We start from the raw sequence: 14,980 nt of genomic DNA, 5'->3' as shown, positions 1-14,980 counted from the left end.
AAAATTGTGAGATAGCTTGTCTTTTGAATATGTGCAGCCTAAATACTTATGCAAATTGTATTGTGAGAGTTGGGGCATCTTTATAGTGTCCTATAACTGGAGCATAAAGACTGATTTTGATTTAAATTAATTCAACTGGCAGCTACCAAATGACTTCCACTCCAGTTACTGCAGTTTCTTTGTGTCATAGACTATTCAGAGGAGGCCAAAAACTTGGCAGCAAGCGTGCTCTCAGATGAGAAGAATGACCACTTGTAGTCATCCTGTTCAGCAGGATACACACAGCACACACAGGGCAGGGAGGGTGTTGCTTAGCCTCTGAAAATATGGGTAATATAAAAGATAAACTGTATAGTAAGAATTAAAACTGTGTGGTGTTCTGATTTGTATCAAAGATGTTAAGGACACATTCGCACAAAGGTTTATTGACAGACTATTTATAGACTTTGACCTACAAATGACTGAAAATTAGATCGAAGCAAGTTGCCCACATTCCTCACTGTATCCTCTTTTATCACCATCTGCCCATCATGCCAGTGGAAGCATCCAGTCATGGTTGGCCCACACACCATCGTATGATGCCTCAACGTAATGACACCACAACTTAAACCGGATTATCCTGAGGCGAGTGACATCAGCACACCCCACCTCGCCACAAGCTCATCGGCTCAGACCATCTGGGGTTACTAGAGGACATTCACTCATGGGTCACACTGACTCTGCTGCAAGGCCGGCTCTGGCCTGCAGCGTCACCCTGCAGCTGTCACCTGGAACAGACTCGTCACAGGGACAGCACTGTTCCCACGGCTCAGGCTGCATATTTGAGTTGAAATGTGTGACTGCAGACAAAGTTGCAGAGACAGACTGTTGAGATAAAGGAGTAATGATTTTGCTACAAATAAATTACTTTCAATGGGAAAAAAGAAAAAGAAACGTAATAGTCATTTAAAAAAAATGTTTATTTTAGCAATTGATTTTCTTTTTCATATTTAATGAAAAGTTGAGGCCCTTCATCGTGAGTTTCTCACAAAAGATCATACAAAAAAATGTCAATTTAGAAGAATTCAAGTTTAAACCACTGCATAAACAATTACATTTGATTTTATTAAAAAATGGAACACCTTGCTGATCATTCACAGTCCAGGTGAATGGTAGAGTTTAGGCTTTCTCGTATGTGCGGACCGCTGTGACTCCCTCAAAGGTTAACGTCTGGAAGCAGAGAGGAAATAAGAAAAAGACAAGGTGTATTACATAATGGCAGCTGAGAGTTAGCTGTGAGTGTTTTCTAAATAGGCAACTTTTTTTCTATGCTCATTTTGGTCATGTGATTAAAATCATCTGATAATTGCAAAAGCAAAGCTAGACTGATATGTTTTTATTCTCTTCAAGAATAAGGATTGCATAAACCCTCTGAAAAGTTATTTGTGGCTCATATTGCTCCTTGATTTGACAAATGTAAATACAAAAGTCTTACCATCACCATCTTTCCGTCCTTGAGCTCTCTTACAAATTTAGTCTCTTTGCCATCCCACTTCTGCACATGCACAAACTTGTCTCCCTCCATGGTGAAGGTGGACTGCAGGTGAAAACAATATTAAAATTAAAACAACACAGCAGTGCGTTTAGATAACACCGGAGAACAGTGTGCAAAATGCTAACCAACTTACTTTGACCTTTCGGTCATCGGGTGTGGTTTCATCAAACTCCTCTCCCAGTTTGGAGGAGAGCTCAGTGTTCCTGAAGGTGCTCAGGGTTTTCACCACCACTTTGTCTCCATCTTGGCTGATCACTATTGTTGGCTTTGTTACATTACCCACTTGTCTTGTTGCAAATCCAACGCCTGAAAAGAAAAAAGATCTGATTTTAGTGATGGAGTTTAACTACACTATGAGAGTATCTTATAAATACAATTTGCTTACCGAGTGCCTTCATATATTCATCAAAGTTCTGGCTGTCGACCAGTTTCCATGTAGCACAAAAAGCATCAACCATTTTTGCAGAAGTTAACGGTCCAGTAAAGTATTATACGGTCAAACACTCTTCGTCCTGCAAATTCTGCATTCCTTCAAACGTGTTTGCATGTCATTAATATTATGTCAGGGGGCGGGAACACACGCTACAGAGCAAAGCGTTGATTGGAGGATATAGAAACTGCGTGAGCTGTGATTGGCCAAAGTAAAAAGCAGCGTTTACGCTCTATTACTACACAAAGAGGATCTATTACTCCAGGATGGGAAGCTAATCCTCCAAACTGTCTGTAGTAAATATGGAATTAACTATTTCATGCTTATTCATTTTATCATTTTTATCAATTACCCATTATTACACAGGTGCAGCTTCCAGTTATGTAACAAGCTTATTGTACTCATTTGTGATACGCATAATACAAAATTCAGCCAGTTTTGCATTTATTTAATCATATACCCAATATGTACCCAATGTAGATTCTTGCATTTCCTTGCATTATGTTTTGCTAATCCATGATCTAGAAACTGACTTAATTGTAGAGAAGCTCTCTGATGGATACGGGGTTATACTGACATTTAGAGTGATCATCTGTGGCTCTTTAAGAATAACACATTCAAATGGTTCCTCAGTCTCGACAAACTGTCTACAAAAAGCCATTACAATCTGTTTAAAAGAAAACTTTCACAGAAGATTTTGTTCAGACATAATGAACAGATCATGACACATTTAGTACTTTATACCTTTATTGTTCATAAAATACTTCCATCAAATACAATCTGACATAGATACAAATAGATTTCAGCTTTAACAATTCAGCACATCAGTTCTTATCAATAACACTAAAGATGTCATCAACACTAGTAATCAATACATTATGATACAGAATGTAATCCCAATATTGCTGAGTGTAATCTTAAACTGGGTTCTCACCTATAGATCATATTTCTACTTGAAAGTTCTTGGCACATATAAAGGCCAGATTCATATAAAGCAGCTTCAAAAATCTTCAACAAATCCCCATCCCTCCCAGAAACATCATGCATACTGTAATGTCACTTTTTTCTTTTAAATAAAAAGTAATAAAAATCCATTTTAAATCCCTGAAGTTCACACATTGTGCATGCAAGAAAAACATGACCTTTTCTTCAGTTGAATCTCAGGGATCTTCACCTTCACATAATCCCATCTGACTGTATATTCTGTGGAAGATCTGGCATCTTAAGCCATACAACTCCTTTTTAATGAAAATCAGAAAAATACAGTCAAAGTCTGATTTAATTTTCAGCTCCAAAAGGCTGGAATTGATCAATTTACCCAATATATCCAAGTTGATGCATCACGACACTGCCAGTGTTAAATGCACAAGGCTAAAACATTTAACACTGAGTCTATGTCTGTATACTATAACCGTGAGTTATTTAATAGAGCAGGCCAACAGTTTAAGATTAGGACAGATTATGAATAACAGGCTGGACAGAGGAGGTAGAGGAAGAGAGGAGGGAGAGGTTGAGAATGAGGTAGGGAAGAGAGCAGCACCAAAGCTCCTCTAATATTAAGGCCTGTCTCTCCTCTCCCCTGAAACTTATAAAAAGGAATCTATCAGAAGAATCACTGATCTGAAGAGACGTTTGCATTCCTGCTGCACAGTGACTGGTTTAAGATAAAAACAAGTTACTGTACTTTTATAAAGATTATGGGAATTTAGTGAAGTGAAGGTAATTCCCTGCTCAAGTGGCTTTTCATGCAGGGTAATTAGTTAAAGATAGCAATAATTTAAAAACCACTGGAAAGTAAAAGGAAATAAAAATTTCAAACCTCTTAGTTAATAGAAGCTCCAGCATCTACTGAAAAGAAAAAAAAACTCAAGATGTATGAAGAGAGTGAAGAAAAGAATCCTGGGATGTGCTATGGATGTATATGCATAAAGAAAATACCACCAGTCACCACAAGATAGCAAATCAAAGTAAAAATTATTATTTTGCTTCTCTTTATCACCATCACCAAAAACAGAATCTGAAAAGCAGCAGTGAATTTAGGGATTATTTTTGCCATGTTTAAAAGATTAGTGAAAAATGATTGTATGCAAAAAAATTCTATAAAAACAAACGGCACAAGACTGATTAGTTGGATTGTCCTAGCTGCAGAGTGGCATCTCGCTGCATGTGTGCATGTATTCTTAAAGAGAGTCCTGATTTGTCCATGCATCCTTGAAGGAAGGATGCTATCTGAATTCAGCAACACTAATTGATAGCGGCACCTCTGGCTTCCTGGATTTGGTTTGTCCCACACCATCAGAAGCTGCAGCAGGCCCTCTGAAAATAAACAAGATTACAAAATTCACCAAAAACATACTAACTTGAGCAAAAATTTAATTAAAATAAGCATTTTTCCAGCTGCTTCATGCATCTAAGCTGAGGGGTCCCACCCTTTCCTGCGCTGCTCTGCCTGTTCCCTGAGCCTCTGCTGGCCCTGCTCATCCTCCACCGTAACAAACTCCCTGTTGTTGTCAATCAAAAGGTTCTGAAAAAAAGAATAAAAATAACATATTCAAAACTTTTCATAGAAAAACAGTTTGCTTAATAAAGAAAAATAAATTAATACCTTGATGCCGATTACATCACCATCTTTGAGGTGGAATGGTGCTCCTAAGAGGGATTCTGCCTTTTTCTTTTTTTTCTTTTTTGAAACCTGCTGTGTCTGAGAGTAAAAGAGAGAAAAGATAAAGAATACACCGACAGCTTTGTAATAAATACCAAAGTTTTAAAGATCATTCAAATCTCCTATTGTTAGACACTCTTTATTAAAACAGTCTTCTCTAATATACTTTTTAACTTCAACTTTATTCAAACTTCTGCACTGTGCAATAGAATATAAGATGATCTCTAAAGCTCAAATAACACGCCCATATTCAAGAATGGATCTTAATATTACCCAGTTGGAAATTTCTTCCCACATGTGTTTTTCTGGCTGATGTTTGGCCAACAGCAGAGAATCAGGACAGAGGCCGTAATGTGCAGCCAGACATGTGCGTAGAGAGCGGGAAGAGGAATCATGGGATGCATCCCACACCAGCTCCTCTGAGGGGTAGTAACACCTCTGCCCAGGTACTCCCATATTAACACTTAGCAGCACTTGCTTTGGCCTTTTAAACAGGAAGACATAAAAGTTTAACACAAAAAGTAGGAGAAATCTCAGCATTTAAAAACCAGACTAAACAGCAGTACTCAAAACCTACCCAAGATCCTCCTCTTTTAGTAAACACTGCACACAAAGGTCTGCGCCACTGGTCAACTTCAACTTCCTGATGAAAAGGGGGGGGGGGGCACAACTCAAGTTTCTACATCTGTGATTAATTTAAAAAAACATCTGTAGCCATCAAGTGTAGGGACAAAACTTGAAAGAGGACAGTGTTTAGACCTGAGTGTGACTTGTAGTCCTCTGAGGACACGGGCCAGCCGTCGCCCTTCCATCTGCCACACACGCAGAAATCCAGTGGTTGGCACACAGATGTCCTGAAGAGCCGGCAGCGTCAACACCTGGAAGAACCAAATTCAAAGCTGGTCAAAGTCAGGATAAAGGTTTGATGATGGATGCAATGACCTACAGAGAAAAAGATTAAATTTTTGGCCAGAAGTTCTAAAGTAGTGATAATTAACCCCCCATCAAATAAACCACTTTTTTTTCTTAATAAATTGAAAAGTTTAAATTGAATTTACAGTTTACTATTTCTGCAGTCTTATTTTTACATTATACACAGCAACCCAGCAGTTTATGATATGGGTTATAAATTAAATTCAAGACAAATAAAAATAAATATTTAATTATCTTTCACTTGTAATGATTAGTTAAAACATAACGACAATGAAAATGTATCCCTCTGTGATAAAGACTGAAAATCACCAGTCTTTACCATGACTGAACCAAAATGCTACCTGAGTCTTGAGATCCTCCAGAGTGCCCTCATCTGATATCTCAACCTGTCCCACACTTCTCAGCTCTGCCATGTTTTCACCACAGAGAGGTGACTGAAAATGGGCTCCACCCGCAGCCTCAACTCCAAGCATTTGCTCCCCGGCAGGACTGTGGTCTGTGTGGTTAAAATCTGTTGCCATGGTTTTTGGATCCACATACAGCCACACAGACAGTTTGAGAAATCCCTGGGAAAACAAAAAAGACAGAGAGACAGAGAGAGGGAGAGACAGAGAGCCAAATCAGTTTAGCTATAATATTTTATGAACCTACAGCCACACGGAAAACATTCAAGTACCTTTGGAGGCAAAAGTCCCTCTGTGACGACTAATGTCTCCCCATTGCTGATCTTCAGCTCTGACAGAGAAGCATCCTGAGAACAAAAAGCTGCGGTTAAGAGTTTATCTAATTCAGGATGTGCAAGTGCACAGTACAATTAAAATAGGGGAATAAAGCACACATTGAGTTGGCATAGCAAGACTACTTTTTATCATTTTCAGAATCAAACTTCTCACAACATCAGGCTCTAGAGCTGGAAGATGTTTCATAATGCCATGACGACTATCTCTCAGTAAAACTTTATATTGAGCCTTACAAGCAGATCCAAACAATTCCATTAAAATACCCCCTTACGGACCCCTTCAAAATAAAAGTCAAGAGTTCAGGTTTTTTCCTTTAATTTGTCAACACTCTGTGTATGTGTGTAGACGAGGCAGCTCTTACAAGCAATAAACAATGAGCTGTTTGATTTAGTTGTAAATGATTGTTTACAACAGCTAGTGACTCACCTCATCCATAAGAGGCTCTCCAACCTCTTCACACCAATCTAGTCTCCTCAAGTGCCACCGGGTACCTGAAAACCACACCAACCAGAGACATAACATCTGTGCAACTGTAAAAATCTGTTAAATGCTTCATGGAAGAAGAGATGAACCATTCTGATTTTACAAACAAACAAAAAAACTGTGTTTTACCATCAAGTCCAACAGCATCCAGCATCTCCTTTAGACACTGCAAATGATTGATTTAAAAGAAAGAAAATTAAGTACACCCAATTATAACATAAGCATGGCATGAATCTTTTTACACTAGAAAATAAATGTTTTTATTTTCTCACTTCTTTGACAGTACAAGTTCTCTCCACAATTATGTCCATCTCCATGCCTGCAGAGGGAGCTGGACCCACAGTGAAATGCAAGAACAGCTGCAATGCACAAGGAAAATCTTTAAACTTCAATCAGGCATTTTACACCCATAACACCTTGATTAGTTTTACAGTCTGAGACTTTCATCAGTGCAGCTGTGAGTAACACAGCTTACTGAAGAAGTAAAGACACACCTGTGATGCCTTGGGGCTTTTTCCTGGACAGAGTGTAAGTGTGGTCATGAGTCGCACTCCTGCATCCCGAACACTCAGCTCCTCACATACTGTCAGGCAAACCAGGATAAGACAACACAAGCACACTTAATAAACACGCTTCAAAGACAGATGATAAGAGGGAAAATTACAAGCAGGAGGAGTACCTATTAAACATTTTTAGGAGGACAGTATAAAGGAAAGTGTTTCTTGATATTCTGTTAAATTGAGGGGGATTTCCAGTTCTTTAGTGATCTTCACTACTAAAATCACCCCCAGGAAACAAATGAAACAGTACCTGGAGGAAGGAGTTTCCCTGTGCAGTCGACCTGCCTCAGACAGTACTGTGCACCTGGTCAGTAACACAGAAATAACAGCCGGTTTAAGAGCGTAAACATCTAAAGTCAACTGAGGACTCAAAACACGGCTCTAAGTTTGTAATTACCTGAATAACAACTTAAAAAAGGTATTTTAAATATATTTTAATACATAAGTGCAGCATAGTGACTCAACTTTAAATTTCATGTAAGTCTGGAATTCATAGTCCATATGTAAAGTTTTATGGCCTGTAAGGTTTTCAGTTTTTTCTATTTGAACTCAAATTAATTTTTGTTTAAGAAAAAAAGATAAGAAAAAAACAGTTATGACAGAGCTGGGAAAGTGGCCAAGCAAGACTGAAAATGCAAAGAACCTTTGAAGAGAAAATTGTTGGATTTTAGATCACATCTCCGTAGAAAAGAAGCCAAGTCTGAATGACGTGCGCAAGTGTGTTATTTTCAGTGTGTTACTGTCAACAAAGCATAAAAACTGTTCAAACCTGGTTTTGCTTTGCCATTGTGGACATATCTGGGTAAATTCATGGCATGAAAAATATTGGCTTAAAAAGTTTAAGATGCAAAAAAAAGGAGAAAAAAAAAAAGTAGAAACCATGAAACACTTTTGTTTTTCCAGCACAGAAAAAAGAAATCTTCTTTCTAAAGTAACTTCATATTTGCAAGGATTTAGAAATGCAAAAACATGCACAGAAAAAGTTCATCTCACATAAACTGCATTAGTTCAACAACATGTTAGTTATGGACAATAATGAGCATCTTGCCTGATGGAAGATCCTGTAGCTGCAGCTCCTCGATGGCCCTCTGTTTCAGTTCACACAGCAGCTACAGGAGAGAGAAATTACACAAAAATGAGTTTTTCTTATAAAAGGAGATCAGCTTTAAATTAAAGGATTAAAAAAAGAAAGAAAATCAGAAATAACTAAGAAACAAATTACTGACCATATTTCCTGTGGCTGGAACTTTGACTCTTTTCATCTCCTCTTCTTTTAACTCTTTACATCCTTTTAACTGTGGTTGAAACTCCACTTGGAGCCAGCGGCAGTCAGACGGTGTGGTCACCGTCACTACGTCTCCATTCAGAGTGAACACGCTAAGAACAGTAAACAGAACAGTTGTCAGACATGAACATGAACGTCTCCAAGCATCCAGAAACATCACCGTGAACTTGCCTGCTGTCAAGCGACTGTGGCTCCAACACCAACAACGCATCTCCATCTTTCAGTGACAGCTGCTTCAGAGTGCGCTGCATGTCGTCAGGTGGAAACACTTTCCATCCACTGGCACCCCCTCCATCTCCTGCCCCCTGCTCTATTCCCTTTCCTCCTTTATGCTCCTGACACAGCAGGCTCTCCTTCGGCTCCCCCAGTGCCTCCTTCACCTCCCCAAGAGTAGCACCTCCTGCAAACCCTCTTGCTTCTCTTTTAAGTCCGGGTCCCCCATTTTCAAAACCTTCCTTGATTTTTTGGCATTCTTCCTCCTTCTCCATCTCTTGCTCCACATCTTCGCCCAAAAAGGGACGGACAACAGTCAGTAAGACCGGCTCCCACTCGGCTCCCGTTTGGATAGTTGCACCAAAAACCTGAAGGAGATTGTTAAAAATAAATATATACTGCAGGTGTCTTGATGTGAGCAAAATGGGATTTTACTTGAACAAAAAGAAAAAGAAATGTGCCAAATGCTGCCTTTCCTCACCTCTCTGCCATTCCATACAAACAGGTCAGTGTTGGCAGAAATTCCTGCACTGTACAGGGATATACTGTCATCTGTAAAATGTAAAACAACAAAGTGTAACCAGACTCTGACTCATCTTTCTCTGTTCTCGAGGCTTTTGAAACCATTTTAAGTGTCCAACCTGTAAGAGTATTGTAGAGGTGTAAACCTGCTGGAAGACTCTTGGCCACAGTTAGAGCCATATCTCCTTCCCAGAGTTCCTGCATCTTAATGCATGCACATAAATAATTAGCTTGTTCTCCACGTTACAATTAAAAACACAGTGGCTGCCATTTTTTGGAATAATAGTACCTGATAAATAGTGAACCGCAGGTCTCCCACAGTCTTCCTCCGATCAAAACTGAGCATAGTACTCCCATCTGACTCTTTGCAGATTGGCTGCAGGGCTCCATTTTCTAGTCTATACCAGGGTGCCAGATGCAGACGCAGCTGCACTGTGTTATTAGTGGCTTCAAACTCCTCACTGTAAAAGAGAAAATATCAGATCTTCTGATTACATATTTTATATATATATATATATATATATATATATATATATATATATATATATATATATATATATATATATATATATATATATATATGTATGTATAAAATAAAAATAATTAAATCCTTTTTTCCACTTAGTGTATGCTCATTCACCAGTTTAGTAACACTAGACACAAACAACTCTTAACTCTGAGCTGTAAAGACAGCTGTAAATACAATGACGGCATTATATGGTAAATGTGTGTGTTTGTTTTTATACCGCATCTGCTGCAGTTTGATGTTTTCATCCTGAGCCATCTGGATGAGATGAGAAGGAACTTTATACTGGGGATTTTTCAAAGCTGGGGGGAAAAAAAAAGTATGAATAAGCAATGAAAATGAAAATCAACCACTTCAATTATCCTTTTTTGACAAGAACCCGCCCTCCTTTTTAATACCTATATTTTCACTCCTCTATTTGTTGTCCTCCTGCTAAACAAAGCAGACATCTTTCCATTACAAACAGACAATGTTGAGCTCATTACCTTCACTGGGCCTGTGCAGCTGTGTTTTCCTGTAGAACAGCATGTAGGCGCTCTCTTTACCCTGGAACTGCTTCTCTATGTCCGACTCCCTGATGGAGGTCACAGTGGAGTCATTAAGATCAAACCAGTGGCGTCCCTGCTGACAAACAGGAGGATGCATCGTGAGAAAAGAGGCAGTGAAGGAATCACAAAATGTCCATCAAAAATCTAAAATAGAAAAAAAAGTAACTATAAAAGATTAAAATTGTGATTTGAACTCAAAGTGGAGTGGCGATTACCTCTGGTTTTGGTTTAGGGTTTTGGTTTGCTTCCAGTTGTTGTTCAGAAGCTCCTGGCTCTGGAGCTGTTGATGGATCATAGCTCTTGGTTTGCTCTGCTGGGCTTGGTGGGTTTGCTTTTAGGGCTACTCGAGTACCGTTGCACACCAACATGAAAACATCATTGTTGGATTGCAGGAACTAAACAAGTAACAGTAGAGCATAAAACTGTAAGAACAAGAAATGATGAAAATATGATAAGAGACTAAAAACAGAAACAAATAATACCTTTCCAATGGGACCATAGTGTTTTCTAAACTTTTTGCTCCAGGATGAACCAATTTTATTCATGAGTTTCTGACCCAGCTGATCCAACAAAACGCTCTTTGATGACTCCTAGTGGGCAGGAAAAGAAATGCAGTTTATATACTAACCTTCACTGTACTGCAGTCTCAATGAAAAAAGAAGAAAAACATTATATGTTGGGTACAGGAGGGAGGGATGTAAAATAGCTCCTGGAGTACCTGAGCAATTATCGCAGTGAGGACAGACAAAGGGTCATCTTCCTGTAGTTTTAGTTCACAAGCTTCCTTGACATCCTCCTTGACTTTTTTCTGAGTTTTGGGTTTACAGTCTTCCTCCTGACCAAAAGATAGAGATGCCGTTTTTCCGGATGTACATCGTCAAAAACTTTGAGAGAAATGCATGCAAATAAAATCTGCTAGTGTTCATTATGCGCTACACAAACCTGTCACTATTTAGTTAGAAGTTAAATATGCATTTTTATTTCCAACTGTCTAATGCAGGGGTGCCCAAGTCCAGTCCTCAAGATCTACTATCCTGCAACTTTTAGATGCAACCCTTCCCTCAACACACCTGAACCACATGAATGGCTCGTTACCAGGCATCTCCGGAGCTGAATGACATGTGGATGATGGAATTGAGCCATTTGATTCAGGTGTATTAGAAAAGGGTTGCATCTAAAAGTTCCAAGATAGTAGATCTCGAGGACTAAACTTGGGCACCCCTGGTCTAATTTGTTTGTTTGTTTTCTCACCGTCGGCTCCCACTGGCCAAGTTCATCTATGTCCCTAATGTAAACATGGTAATGGCCACCATAACAGCCACCCTTATGGATAATCACAGAGAAAAGCTCATATGTGAAATCAGAGTCTTCTCCATCAATCTGTGAGAGAGAAAAAATCATTTTTATTTTAACATCTCAAAGAATTAAAACATTTGTGGCCTTGTAGTCAAATGTACCTATTAGCAAGCAATGTCAGCTAAAATCTCAAGTACCTGCTCACAAAACGGTCGTAGGTTGATGGTGAGGGGGAAGCTGTAGCGCCCTGTCTCCTTGTATCGCTCAAATTTAGCAAAGTCAAAGCTGAACCTCAGCAAAGACATCGTCATGAATGGAGGCAGCTTCTTTAGCTTGGCAGACTAAACATCAGCAAAGATTGATACAAAATCGTGAATGCAACAAGAAAAAAACGTTATTTAAATCATCCTTTCTATTTAACTGTTTAATGAAGTGCTAATTAATCATTTGTTATGGAGGTAAACACAGCATTAAAGTTGGCTCTGACCTTGGCAGCGGTGACTAAACTGTCACACTGAGCACAGCGGTACAAATTATTGCCCTCAAACAACTCTTCCTCCACAAACATGTTCCATAAAGCCTCCTCCAGGCTGGATATGCCACAAACGCAAACCGTCAGGTCGAGGAAGTCCTCCTGCAGATGACACGAGCACACATTTAAAGCAGAATGAGCTTGACGAATACTCATCTAAGTGAGTTGAAATAAGCCCAGCAATATGTTCTGAGTAGATAAAAATCTTTCTTGGCAAAAAGCAAAGAGCATTTGGACAAAATCCAGTTTCAAACAGAGTCCTCTCTGGCACAGGTCAGACAAGCCTGTGGAAGATTTGTACACAGGGACACACCTGTCTCTGGCTGACATTTCCACACTCTTTGCAGACAATGCTGTTGACAATGGTCCCGTGATAAAGGCGTTGAATAAATGTGCTGCCACTGGTGCCCACAAGAGAGTGCTCCAATGCACTGAACAAAATCCTGTTTAGTTCCTGGACATCATGCTGATTCGTCCCCTGTAAAGAACCATGAAAACCGAAAAAGGATCAGCTAGAGAAAGAAGACATGCTCATATCATTGACACAATTTTACTCTTTTGATATTTAACTAGGAACAAAAATTAAAATAGGCTGCCTAAAGCTGAGGTTACCAACTCACTTGCAGTGTCTGCATTTAAGATGTCACCCAAATAGCATTTTTGGTCATGTCCAACTTCCAAGGAAGGAAGTACTTTATTATACTTTTCATAAATTTATCTTCCTCAAAAAAACAAACAAAAAAAAACAATCCTCACTGTTTGCTTGTTTGTAAACAAGATTACACAAAATCAAATTCATAGAAACTAGACAGCGTTAAAGACGAGCAAATATCAAATTTTGGTGCAGACTGTAATGACTTTCCATAAAGTGAAAATTTTAGAACTGCTGATGGATGATCTTCCATGGAAAGAAACATATAGTCATCGCTTCTACAATACCAACAGAAACTTATGAAAAGGACATGGACAAACTAATGTTATTCAAACCACACACACACATGCACACAGCTGGGCCAGTTTCTTACATTTCTGTATATTTTCTTTCTGATTTAAATGTAGTCACTTATTTGAAATTTTCACAATTGTTACCAGCTTCCAAATACTTAGGGGTTTCAATTCAATTGATGTATTTGGCATGTTGTAAACTTAGAGAAAGTATGTTTCTCTGTTTTAAATGAGTAATTTATGTGTCAGTATTTTTGCCTAAAATCACCATGGTCTGTCTCTCTGATCTCCCCTGCTTAATGATGTTAAGAGCACCATTTCTAGTTTAATCATACCACTACATGTCTTTTTCACTTGTTTTACATGGCCTGTGGCAACTTCTATGACAGTTTCTTTCTGTTCTCCTTCTTCATGCTTTAATTTTACATGAACACTGCTGACAGCCTCCAGACGAAATGGCATTCCAGTCAGGTTATTGGCCAAGTTTGGTTCATTTACATTACTAGTGTAGGGGTAAATCATCACTGAAAGGTGTAATGTGAACCTCTATTTCTTACTGTCACATATAATGGGCACAGACCTCACTGCTGTTCCAGCCAAAGCTGTCAGTGAGGTCAGCGGTGGAGGCACTCTGGTGGTCCACCAGCAACAGACGGGAAAACAGTTTCTGGAGCTCCAGTGGAATTACTCTGACCTAAGAAAAGACAAGTGCAATTATTATTCACAAAGTCAAAACACTCCCTACATTGATGGTTACAACAGCTTGAATTACTTACTTTTGCCTCTGGTTTGTCTTTGTCTTCTAGACACCCTAATTCTTCTGGCCCCAAACTGAAAAGTTCCTCTGCATACACACACCAAAACAGGGTAAATACAATTATGAGTTAACTATCCTCAGGTTTACAGGGTCCCATGTTCGTACCTCTGAACTCGGGGGTGAACAGCAGGGTCTGGAGCAGAGAGTTGAGGTAGCAGGTCCCTCCCTGGTTCTTGATACCACATATATTGCTTCTTCCACGAGGTGGTGGTGGCTCCTCACCACCCTTGGCAAGTCTTCCCTTACAGGAGGTTGAGGAAAAACCTTCCCCCTCCTCTTCCTCAAAAAGATTCCCAAACATATTTCGTGGACTTTTTATTGTTGTTATTATTTTGCTTTATTTTCTATCAGTTATGCGGGGATTTAATATCCCAATAAAACGTGTTAGCACTCCGACGTGCCCTCTTGCTATCTCATCTTGGTCTTTCCGAGTTCTCGGTTGACAATGGCCGGACTGACTCTGAAATAAGAGGATTTTACGGGGCTAAACATTGCGACTAATACACGATGTGTATCCACTGGGCTCGCAGTTATGTTGTTGAGCTAGCCTCGCACCTATCAAATGTAAATCAATCGCAGCCCTTCACCGATGAGCGGCTTGACAGCTCAGCGAAAATAAAATAAATCAGATAGTCTCTAGCGGTCGGTGACACAACAACTAGAAGAACAGCACCTTATTTCAACACTCTAACTACTAATTAAATTAAACTTTTACTGAAAATGGCTTCGAACACGAGCTCGTTCCTCCCGTCTTTGCCTTAAAATAGAAAAGAAACGAAACGTAAATAAAAATTCCATCGCTGAACAGTAAGCGGCCATGTTTCTTCCTGGGAGAAAATGCAGTGATGCATTGTGGTACTTGTAGTATCTCGCTCAGTCATGGCGTAAACTTAAAACGGAGAAAAGTAAATATGTTATTACTTGGCCGCTGATATGACTGTAATTTACTATGAC

General features: G+C 39.2%; 2 protein-coding genes across 3 annotated transcripts; both read right to left on the bottom strand.

The window, feature by feature from the left end:
- Nucleotides 1-941: 941 nt before the first annotated feature.
- Nucleotides 942-2,077, bottom strand: fabp7a (fatty acid binding protein 7, brain, a). The gene is made up of 4 exons (XM_041971214.1): nucleotides 1,920-2,077; nucleotides 1,668-1,840; nucleotides 1,475-1,576; nucleotides 942-1,209 (listed from the first exon to the last, which is right to left on the bottom strand). The coding sequence occupies exons 1-4, from the start codon at nucleotides 1,990-1,992 to the stop codon at nucleotides 1,159-1,161; spliced, it is 399 nt and encodes a 132-aa protein (XP_041827148.1). The 5' UTR covers nucleotides 1,993-2,077; the 3' UTR covers nucleotides 942-1,158.
- Nucleotides 2,078-2,693: 616 nt separating this feature from the next.
- On the bottom strand, nucleotides 2,694-14,849 carry usp40 (ubiquitin specific peptidase 40). Of its 2 annotated transcripts, none has more exons than XM_041971174.1 (31): nucleotides 14,132-14,849; nucleotides 13,986-14,053; nucleotides 13,790-13,903; nucleotides 12,578-12,742; nucleotides 12,220-12,366; nucleotides 11,930-12,073; nucleotides 11,688-11,816; nucleotides 11,155-11,271; nucleotides 10,919-11,026; nucleotides 10,652-10,831; nucleotides 10,374-10,512; nucleotides 10,109-10,190; nucleotides 9,652-9,823; nucleotides 9,482-9,566; nucleotides 9,322-9,392; nucleotides 8,799-9,208; nucleotides 8,569-8,719; nucleotides 8,391-8,451; nucleotides 7,593-7,646; nucleotides 7,277-7,365; nucleotides 7,055-7,141; nucleotides 6,912-6,948; nucleotides 6,726-6,790; nucleotides 6,236-6,310; nucleotides 5,901-6,125; nucleotides 5,386-5,504; nucleotides 5,204-5,269; nucleotides 4,900-5,110; nucleotides 4,570-4,665; nucleotides 4,394-4,488; nucleotides 2,694-4,280 (listed from the first exon to the last, which is right to left on the bottom strand). In XM_041971174.1, the coding sequence occupies exons 1-31, from the start codon at nucleotides 14,325-14,327 to the stop codon at nucleotides 4,190-4,192; spliced, it is 3,849 nt and encodes a 1,282-aa protein (XP_041827108.1). In that variant the 5' UTR covers nucleotides 14,328-14,849; the 3' UTR covers nucleotides 2,694-4,189. The 2 variants fall into 2 exon arrangements, with proteins under 2 accessions (XP_041827108.1, XP_041827109.1); XM_041971175.1 differs by having other exon boundaries at nucleotides 10,374-10,509.
- Between the last annotated feature and the right edge of the window lie 131 nt (nucleotides 14,850-14,980).

The sequence above is a fragment of the Melanotaenia boesemani genome, chromosome 20 (genome assembly GCF_017639745.1).
Source record: "Melanotaenia boesemani isolate fMelBoe1 chromosome 20, fMelBoe1.pri, whole genome shotgun sequence".
NCBI classification, from domain to species: Eukaryota; Metazoa; Chordata; class Actinopteri; order Atheriniformes; family Melanotaeniidae; genus Melanotaenia; species Melanotaenia boesemani.
Note: the sequence above shows the minus strand (reverse complement) of the source record. Positions and strands in the feature narration are given on the sequence as shown.

Excerpts from the sequence above, each read along its gene's own strand:
- fabp7a (XM_041971214.1), bottom strand. The coding sequence starts at position 1,992 with ATGGTTGATGCTTTTTGTGCTACATGGAAACTGGTCGACAGCCAGAAC. Across the intron at positions 1,841-1,919 it reads TGAATATATGAAGGCACTCG|GCGTTGGATTTGCAACAAGA; the intron begins GTAAGCAAATTG and ends TTTTCTTTTCAG. Across the intron at positions 1,577-1,667 it reads CCGATGACCGAAAGGTCAAA|TCCACCTTCACCATGGAGGG; the intron begins GTAAGTTGGTTA and ends TTTCACCTGCAG.
- usp40 (XM_041971174.1), bottom strand. The coding sequence starts at position 14,327 with ATGTTTGGGAATCTTTTTGAGGAAGAGGAGGGGGAAGGTTTTTCCTCA. Across the intron at positions 10,191-10,373 it reads GCTGCACAGGCCCAGTGAAG|CTTTGAAAAATCCCCAGTAT; the intron begins GTAATGAGCTCA and ends TTTTCCCCCCAG. Across the intron at positions 4,666-4,899 it reads GGGAAGAAATTTCCAACTGG|ACACAGCAGGTTTCAAAAAA; the intron begins GTAATATTAAGA and ends TTTTACTCTCAG.